The sequence below is a fragment of the Heloderma suspectum genome, chromosome 5 (assembly GCF_057233095.1).
Source record: "Heloderma suspectum isolate Gila_16-S chromosome 5, 16-S_ref, whole genome shotgun sequence".
NCBI lineage: Eukaryota > Metazoa > Chordata > Lepidosauria > Squamata > Helodermatidae > Heloderma > Heloderma suspectum.
The window spans coordinates 57,832,337-57,842,916 of record NC_139462.1 but is presented as its reverse complement, the minus strand read 5'-3'; the positions used below and the strand labels follow the sequence as shown (position 1 = coordinate 57,842,916).

Genomic DNA, 10,580 nt, shown 5'->3' with positions numbered 1-10,580 from the left:
ATTTTTTTAAAAAGAGGAGCTATTGTGAAAAAAAAGAACAGAAAAGAAGAAGAAAGATTGCTTAGAAATCAGAAGCTGCAAACGCATCTTAATATTCCTCAAATGGGAGACGGGGGACCAAGAAGAGAGGGGGGCGAACTTCTTGGCTAGGCAAGCTCACTCAAAAGATTTGGTTTGGTTAAAGAAACTCTGAAGTACAGGCAGCGGGGGGGGGGGGTTGTGAAAGCACTCATTAAAATTACAGCAACAAAAACAAAGGGGAAAAAGCCCACCCCAAGTGAAATCGTCATTAAAACAAGGAGAACAAGAAGTTGATTTCAAGTAGTTCTTTAGGAACTGGTCTCCTTTTTGCTGTGGCACGCTCACAGCCGGCTGGAGGGAGGGAGAGGAAGAGGAGGAGCTGCCCCCTCCTTCCCCCGGCTCGGGCTCCCGCTCCCGCTCCCTCTCCCTCTCCCTGTCTGTGGGTGACTTCACTGTCCTTTGATTTGGAAGCAAGCTGATTGGCTGGACGCGGCTCAACACATGCAGCCGGGCAAAAGCTTTGTCTGAGTTGAAGTGAAGTTACACCGATTTTTAGACGGGAGTCAGCAGTCGAGGCTGTTTAGTCGGCAGCCGAGCGGGGAGACGGGACGAGGATCTCGTCGGGAAGAGAGGCCAGCACGCCGGGCAGTTGCAGCTCCTGCCTCGCCGCTCCGTGGATAACAGTAACCGCAGCGGGGGGAGGAGGAAGCCCTGATGTTACAACCCTCTTGGTCGAGAGAGGAGCAGCAGCGAAACCAAGCCGGCGCGCCCGTAGGATGTATCTGGGAGCCCTGCCTCCGCCTGCATCTGTACGTAAGCAACTTTTTCTCCTGAGCGAATAGGAGATCGGAACTTTGCTCGCTTGGACGAGGGACGTTTTCCAGTGTTGGAAAGAGCCAAATGTCTACTGGGCTTGCGGTGCCAAAAAGAAGTCGAGCGAGCATTGCTTGCTAACTTGTGGGGAGAAAGGGATCGCTGAGCCCTTCGCAGAGGCAGCGCAGCTGAGCAGGGGCGGGAAAAAATGCACTTTATCTTCCTGTTTGCACTGGCGACGATGATGTCTCGCTGTAAAAGCGTAGCGGGCAAAAATTTGAAATACCGGATTTATGAGGAGCAGAGGGTGGGCTCGGTCATCGCCAGGCTCTCTGAAGATGTCGCCGACGTTTTGTACAGAATGCCCAGCCCCTCGTCGGTCCGCTTCCGAGCCATGCCAAGGGGCAACTCTCCCTTGCTGGTGGTCCGGGAGGATAATGGAGAGATCAGCATCGGAGCTAAAATTGACCGGGAGCAACTCTGCCAGAAAAACTTAAACTGCACGATAGAGTTTGATGTGATCACTCTGCCTACCGAACATCTGCAGCTTTTCCATGTCGAAGTTGAAGTGCTGGATATTAATGACAACTCTCCTCAGTTCTCCAGAGCTCTTATCCCTATTGAAATCTCAGAGAGTGCAGCTGTGGGGACGCGGATTCCTTTGGACAGTGCTTTTGATCCAGATGTTGGGGAAAATTCCCTCTACACATACTCGCTGTCTGCCAATGATTTCTTTACCGTTGAAGTCAGAACAAGGACTGACGGTGCCAAGTATGCGGAGCTGATTGTGGTTAGCGAACTGGACCGGGAGCTGAAATCCAGCTACGAGCTCCAACTCACTGCCTCGGACAATGGGGTGCCTCAGCGGAGTGGATCCTCTATCCTAAAAATCAGCATTTCTGATTCCAATGATAATAGCCCGGTTTTTGAGCAACAGACATATATTATTCAGCTGCTGGAAAATTCCCGCATTGGGACCTTGCTCATCGACCTCAATGCTACTGATCCAGATGAGGGTGCCAATGGTAAAGTTGTCTACTCCTTCAGTAGTCACGTGTCTTCCAAAATTATAGAGACTTTTAAAATGGACTCTGAAAGGGGGCAGCTGACCCTTCTAAAACCAGTGGACTATGAAACCACCAAGTCCTATGAAATCGATGCTCAGGCGCAGGATTTGGGTCCAAATTCTATCCCAGCTCACTGCAAAATCATCATTAAAGTTGTTGATGTGAACGACAACAAACCTGAGATCAATTTAAATCTGATGTCTCCTGGGAAGGAGGAAATTGCCTATATTTCTGAAAAGGCTTCCATAGAGACCTTTGTGGCCCTTGTCAGGGTGCAAGACAAAGATTCAGGAGTAAATGGAGAAGTGGTGTGCAAACTCCATGGACATGGCCACTTTAAACTTCAAAAGACCTATGAAAACAACTATTTCATCTTGACAAATACCACTCTGGATCGAGAAAAGCGATCTGAATACAGCCTGACTGTTATAGCAGAAGACAAGGGGACACCAAGTCTCTCCACAGTGAAACACTTTACTGTCCAGATCATTGATGAAAATGACAACCCACCCCAATTCCAGACAAACAGATATGAAATTGTCATTTTGGAAAATAACTCTCCAGGTGCATATATCACTTCTGTTACAGCAACAGATCCAGATCTAGGAGATAATGGGCAGGTGACCTACACTATCTTGGAGAGCTTTATTTTGGGAAGCTCCATAACCACCTATGTTACCATTGATCCCTCCAATGGAGCCATCTATGCACTTAGAACCTTTGACCATGAAGAAGTAAACCAGATTGCCTTTGTGGTCCAAGCTAGAGATGGAGGGAGTCAGCAACTTGCCAGCAATACAACTGTCGTGCTTACCATCATTGACGAAAATGACAATGCACCTGTGATTGTGGGGCCAATACTGCACAACAATACAGCAGAGATTTCAATCCCCAAAGAAGCTGAAATTAATTACCATATCACTAGGATAAGAGCCATAGATAGAGACTCAGGTATGAACTCAGAGCTAAGCTGTTCATTAAAAAGTAGCAGTGAAGACAGCCTCTTTATAATGGACCCACAGACATGTGATATCTATCTCAATGCTAGCATTGAATCTGCCAAGTCAACAGAATGGGAACTTTCAGTGGTTGTTCAAGACAAAGGAAGCCCTCAACTCAGTACCAAAGCATTTCTGAAATGCAGTGTTCTTAAATATGTTTATCTGCCTTCATCTACGGAAGCCACATATATTACCCAACCTTCTCTAGATGTTTCCATGATCACAATTATATCCTTAGGAGCAATATGTGCAGTTTTGCTAGTTATCATGGTTGTCTTTGCTACAAGGTGCAATCGTGAGAAAAAGGATACCAGGTCCTATAACTGCCGTGTCGCAGAATCCACATACCAGCATCACCCCAAAAGGCCATCAAGGCAGATTCACAAAGGGGACATTACACTAGTGCCCACTGTTAATGGTACTTTACCAATCAGGTCCCACCATAAAGCTTCACCTTCATCATCTCCAACACTAGAAAGAGGGCAAATGAGCAGTCGCCAAAGCCATCACAGTCACCAGTCTCTCAATAGTCTGGTGACCATCTCATCCAATCACGTTCCAGAGAATTTCTCTCTTGAGCTCACTCATGCTACTCCTGCTGTTGAGGTAAGCTCACATACTGTGCTGCATGGACCAGAAGTTACTCACAGCTCCTATGGCCATTTCACACATTCATTAATTTGGAATATAATTAAAACGAGTCTGTCAAATCATGTTATGTATTATAACTGCATGCACTTGCATTTTCAGTTTGTGTATATATGCACTGGGAAACCATGATTAGCTCCTGCTCACACAGTGAAATAATGTTTGTGCGAGGTTTACATAGTTCATTACACTGAAGTTACTTCTGTGTAGAAAAATGTGTAATATGTGAAATAGCCCTATGTGTGTTTGTGTGTGCTTAGGCTTTTATGGGAACATGAAAACCATATACAATTGCTGCTATACTGCAATGCCAATAGGGTGACTATTAATGGTACAATTATTATTATTAATGAAAACTCTTTGTTTCACATTGTATTTGGAACATTTTCCACAAATCCTTTCAGTATGCTAAAGTCACATGGTCTTTTTTGTCTCTGTATTTTGACACATTTCATAATGTATTTACATATACAAATGGCACAAAACAATGGAGTATATTACCGACACTGGTGCAATTTTCACTACAGCTGCTCTAACAGCTTGTGTGAACTGTACATGCAAATCTGTTAATGAATGTGTTTTAAGGCCCTGAGCCATAGATCAGAGCACTTGAATGTAAGCTGATTTTCTAGTCACTTCAATGGAGATAAATCCATTCACATCCAAATACTTCAGCTTAACTAGATTGAGGATTGGACTACCGGTCTTTAATTATTTTAGATCCTGAGGCTAATAAACATGACTGAACTATATTGGTGACGTGCCATTAGATGGTTCTCTCATCTGTTTTGTACTATATCATATTATCTCTTTACAACACAGATTGGTTCTTACAGAATTTTTATATCATGAGTCTTTCTTGCATATTTCTTAACAGGTCTCTCAACTTCTCTCGATGCTTCATCAAGGCCAGTATCAGCCAAGGCCAAGTTTTCGAGGAAACAAATATTCCAGAAGCTACAGGTAAGGTTTTGTGTGTTTTTTTAAAACAACCCAGATCAATGTTGGAAGTAGTTTTTACCTGAGGAGACAGCCCTGCATGTGAGCCCATAAAGCAACATTCAATCAACATGTCACTTCTATTATATCACAGGTATGCCCTTCAAGATATGGATAAGTTCAGCTTGAAAGACAGTGGCCGTGGTGACAGTGAAGCAGGAGACAGTGATTATGATTTGGGGAGAGATTCTCCAATTGACAGACTTCTTGGAGAAGGATTCAGTGACCTTTTCCTTACAGATGGAAGAATTCCTGCAGGTAAGAATGCAATAAAAGTTGAAGAGTTTATTTACAGTGCTCTCTGACAGTCACATTGAGGCAGGTTCACATTGAGGAAAAATTAACTCTTTAGCCTTCATCCTTCTTCTCCTTGACAATACCTATAGCCCAGCCCACCTCACCAAAGCTTTGAATATACCAGTTGTGTATTGCAAAAGCTGCGAATCTATCCAAAGCTTAAAGGCCACATGTACCATTCCTGATACCTCTTGCAGTCCCATGAACTGGCTCTTTAAATCCTCCCTATAATGAAGAAAAACAAAATGTTAAGTCCCCTGAGCTTTGCAATCTGTGGAGCCTATTTGGTGTGTTGCATTAAAATAAAGTGAATGGCAATTAGATATGTGTGTTTGAGGATGATGAGATGCAATGCCACACATGTCACACTTAAAATGCCTTGTACAGGGATATGAGATGTGTTCCAATGGAAAGTCTGAATGTGAAAGAGGACCATTCCCCTTTAGGCCAAATGTGTATTTAGTTAGAATGACTGGTATTACAGCCTGCCATTTGTGAGCTAGCTTTGGGGGTTTATTACTACATTTAAATTGTTATGTGCAGTGATCCAAAATGCCTTAAAGCCTGAAACCAGGGTGTAGAACTTCAGGCCTGGGAATCCAGCAATCCTGGGTCCTAATCTGGCCCTCTGGGGTTCTCCAAATGGCCACACACCCTTCCCTTGCCCCAAGCCCTTCCCCCACCCACTGATGGTTTGGACTTTTCCCAGCTTTGGTGCAGTTTTTTTCCCTATTCTGAAATGTTGAAATGCTTCTCCTAAGGCTTAGTTCCTGGCAGGAAGAGCTTTAAACTACAATATTTTAGACCCATCCCTTTTGCCTTTATTTCCACCCCTTTTGACTTTGACACCACCCACCACTGGAATGGGGTCCCTGAGAGCATCTCCAAAATGGAATTTGGCCCTTGAGCTGAAAGAGGTTCAACACCCCTGCCCTAAACCCTATGGGGACTCTCCTCTCCTTGTACTCCAGCTGCACTTCCAGATTAAGTCCACGATGCTGCAACCAGATGAACTTGTTCTCTCACAGTGTGAGAGACAGTGTGGTGTAGAGCTTATAGTGGGACTTGGGAGATCCAGATTCTAGTCCCACTCAGTCATGAAGCTGACTCAAATGTTCCAAGACATTCTGCAGCCTGAGGTAAAGAGCAAAAATGGTGCCCCTTCCATTCTGCATACAAAAGCCAACTGGACTGGCAGATGAATCTGTCTTTAACCCTGAGGATGGGACAGCATCCTCCATGGCACCTGAAAGGGACAGGCTAATTTAGGGGGTGCAGAGCAGATGATATGGCATACAGGTTTCTCCTCCAATAACTTGCTGCCACCTCCTAGCATCTGCTGCCTAAGGCAACTGCTTCACACTGCCTAATGATCGGGCCGGCCTTGAGCTCATTGGGTGACTTTGGACCAGTCACTGACCCTCAGCCTAACCTACCTCACAGGATTGTTGTGAGGATAAAATGGAGTGGAGGAGGACTATGTATGTCTCCTTGGAGAAAAGGCAGGATATAAATGCAACAAATAAATAATAAATACAGTGCAATCCTGTGCATGCTTATGCTTACTCAGAAGTCCCATGAAAAATAAATCTTAGAGAAATAAGTACCTAAGTACATGCATGTAAGATTGCTACTAAGCTGGGTATCCTTAAGCTTCATTTATATTGGTAGGATCTGTAGTTCAGTGGTAGAGCACAGGCTTTACATGCCTATGGTCCCAGGCTCAATCCCTTGTATCTCAAGCTTTTAAAAAAGGGGTTAGGTAGCAAGTGATGGGGAAGATGCTCTGCTTGAGACCCTGGAAAGCCACTGCCAGTCAGGGTAGACAATACTGGGCTAGATGATTTGACCTAGTATGAAGCACCATCTTATGTACTGTCTCCATAGGGAATGGCATTTGTGTAACATCTTTGCCCTCCTAAATACAAGAGTGAAATAAAAACTTTGCTTGGATTGTTTGATTGCCTGGTGGTACATGAATGTAAAAGTAGACAGGCATATCCATTTTTTCATAGCACTTTCATTTAATATGAGGCATTCAAAAATTAGATAATGGAAGACACCCCCTCCCCATCAATCACCATTAGGTCACTGTAAAATAATTAAAGCAAAGTTAGGCTATTAGACACTCAGGAGTTTCTCAGTCCCCTGCAGATATTTGCATAATACCAACATAACAGTAGAATTATTTCTGCAGGACAATTGTGTCATGCCCATCCATTATAAAAGCACCAACCACTGTGTCAAAGGAGCTCACTTTGAGATGTATGTAATCTCTTAGGATACCATGTAAGTAAGGCATCCCCGTTTGTGCTACACACACCTCTGCTCATGCATTTCATTTTACAGATGTGTACAACGCTCAGAGTCTCATGGGTTTTGCTGTTTCCCTTATAACTATGTCTACCCTTGCTGATATTATGCCAGAACCATAGCTGTAAAAATTGTGTTGGGCTTTTTCCCAAACAAAATTTCCAGCCATACCCCTTCACCTATGGGAGTTATAAGCAAAACATAAAAAAGGATTTTCCAATAATGATGGCAGAGAGGATGCCAAAATCTACTGGTTTTGTTCCTGTCTGCACAAATGTAGACTGGCAAAATTAACTCAGGCAAGAAGCATTTTCAAAAATTGGATGGAGTTTGTGTAATCTTAGGCTGCAAATCTTTGCTTAGTTTCCAAGCCTGAACATCTTGCAGGTCAACTGAGCCAACATTTATACAGTTCTCTATACACAAAGGCTTTTTGAAGCTCATCAATAATCCAATAGTAACTTGACTGTAGCTATTTGAGCTTCTTCCAAGAAACAATATAAGGAAGTACAATCCTGGATAAGTATAAGTGCAACAAATGAAATTAAAATTTGATCCCACATGGAGTTCTGGGTTGACTTGAACGCATATAGGTCACATCTATTTAGCTATCTTTACAAAGCCGAATAAAATGGGAAGCAACAGATGTCAGTCTGTGAAATTCACTGTCACTAGAAAACAGTGACAGGAAGTTGTTGCAGTGCTCTTTTTCCAACATTAATAGTTTAGCCAAAGTTCCTAATTTTCCCACTTATAAGATTTGCTAAGCTGGTCAAGAATCTTGGTTTTGAGGACATTCAATCTTCAACTTTTTACAGATATACCATAAATGTTCATTTTGCAGGTTCATTGCCTGCTTCATAGAATAGCTCCCAAAGCAGTTTATAAGAAAAAATTAAGGTGTGTGTGTGTGGGGGGGGGGGGGAGCGGTGAGGGAGAATCCTCCAGATAAAATATTTGTTAGTTTGTTAATTAATAATACTTATCTACTACTTAATATAATAACGTATCTAAGCAATTTACACAGACTATCAAGAATTGCTGTTGTAATTGTTTATTAACATGTATTTTAACTACTACAGCAAACATAAATAAATGAAAAGAAACAGTCGAACAAAGCAGTAAAATGGAGAAGTATCATGATAATCAGTTACAAGACAAGGAAAGCTTGCATAAACAAGTACGCTTTCAGGAGGAGTTTAAAACACACATTCTCTGTCAATATACCAATATACCAATAACACAAGTTTACCATAATCTCATACTACAACTACACTATCAAAACAAAGCAAGAAGTAAAAGAAAAAGAAGAAGAAGAAGCAAATCTCTAGTCCTACTAGTAGAGACCCATTGGAATGAATGGGACTTAAGTTAGATTAACATTGGACACAATCTATTGGATACGATCGGCAGCTGCCAGTATAATTACATACATGCAGTCTGAAAAAGAACGGAAATAACTGTTCTTATCTGTTCTTATATGGAATGAGGAAAGTAAAAAAAAATAAAAATCAGTTGGACAGTGATTCCCATAATGGGCAGCCATCATTTAACACCCCCCCCCCGACATTATAACCATTCACTATATCTCAGACAGGCAGGGTCACTCATAACTGGTCTCAGCACATTCAATACATGGGAGGAGTGTTCCTTCAGGGAGAAGGGAGACAATCATCCTAAACTGTGGTGGATAAGGCTTTGAACACACATCATCTGAGTTTGTTTCCTTGGCCATAAAATGCATGTTCAAACCACAGCCATCACACTTAGAATAAGCATGGCCCAGGCTGTTTAGGGTTTTAGAGGTTAAGAGCAGCACTTGAATTGTGTGTGGAAATGAATGCATATTAAGTTCTTGCTTTCATTTTGCTTACAGCAATGAGGTTATGCACAGAGGAATGCAGAGTCCTAGGGCATTCAGACCAGTGCTGGATGCCACCTCTGCCTTCTCCATCTTCTGATTACAGGAGTAATATGTTTATTCCTGGAGAAGAATTTCCGCCCCAGCAAAGCCAGCCGCCACCGCCGCCGCCGCCGGTACTGGAAGAGGATTCTCAGGCTGTTGAGTCATCTGAAAAGAAAAAGAGCTTTTCAACTTTTGGCAAAGATAGTCAGAACGAGGAAGAGGCAGGTGACATGTGTACCTCATCTCTGCTGTCTGAAATGAACAGTGTTTTCCAGCGGCTCCTGCCCCCTTCATTAGATGCCTACACAGAATGCAACGAAATCGATCCTTCCAGTTCACTGGAGCGCAGGAAAGGACACTTGCCTGCCAAGACTGTGAGCTACCCACAAGGGGTGGCAGCGTGGGCAGCCAGTACACACTTCCAAAACCCTGCAAACAGCACTGGGCTTACTTTGGGGACTCACTCGGGTGCCCAACCATCTTCAAAATGGCTGCCGGCCATGGAGGAAATCCCAGAGAATTACGAAGAAGATGACTTTGACAATGTGCTCAACCACCTCAGTGATGGTAAACATGAACTCATGGATGCTAGTGAGCTGGTGGCAGAAATTAACAAGCTGCTACAAGATGTCCGGCAGAACTAGAGAGTTTTGTTTCAGAGCATATTAATTTTCCATATTTATGGAAAACGGAGGGATGGGAACCCAGAATGAAAAGAACTGGCATTGCCAATTAGTTACATTTATCATAAATGTGTCTGTGTATGTTGAATATTAAGATACTGTATTTTCATATGTACACAATACAAGTGTGATTATCTTTAACTGTATTTTAAAAATACATTTGTACCTTATATTTATGTGTAATTTAACAAATAAATTTTATTTTTGTACTCCCAGGGCAAGCATGTTTTCCTACATATAAGCACTTGGCACTGTTTGTGTCTGACATTCAGTATTCCTACCACGAGAGTGTATAAAAGCTAAGAGCTAAGGGATGCCATTTTCCATGAGTTCCTTCCCCCAAATTAAATGTTATGGTACAAAATCAAATCAAGTGAAACCTTATCCAAATGTTAGTTTCAATAACTGATCTAACATCTTGTTGCAATGTTTCATTCTTATAATAAAGTGTTGCAAACTCCCTGGAAGCCTAGAAGTTCTTTTCATTTTCAGGATAAATTCATTCTCCAATATAATTAGAGGAGCAGGGGGAAAGAGGAACATTATCCTTATCACAAATCAGGACAAAATCCACATGGGCAAAAAATCCTAAAAAGAAACTAATATTAAACTTGAGTACAACTTTCAAATGTAATCTTTAAGGTCCTTCATAGAGCATTTAGGCTGGGATAGGGCTACTGAACTTCATTATGGAGCACATCTTCTTAAGGTGCCAGCGCCTATCAGGTTGTTACTATTACTATTACTATTATTATTAATAATAATATTTATATCTCACCTTTTTCCCAATACTGGGACTCAAAGCAGCTTTAAAACATTAAAACTTAATGTT

At 42.3% G+C, this 10,580-nt stretch overlaps 1 protein-coding gene across 1 annotated transcript; it reads left to right on the top strand.

Annotated features, from left to right (window-relative positions):
- The first annotated feature begins 482 nt into the window (after positions 1-482).
- PCDH18 (protocadherin 18) lies at positions 483-10,213 on the top strand. The gene is made up of 4 exons (XM_084856068.1): positions 483-3,508; positions 4,428-4,513; positions 4,644-4,807; positions 9,036-10,213. The coding sequence occupies exons 1-4, from the start codon at positions 1,043-1,045 to the stop codon at positions 9,707-9,709; spliced, it is 3,390 nt and encodes a 1,129-aa protein (XP_084712194.1). The 5' UTR covers positions 483-1,042; the 3' UTR covers positions 9,710-10,213.
- Positions 10,214-10,580: the final 367 nt, after the last annotated feature.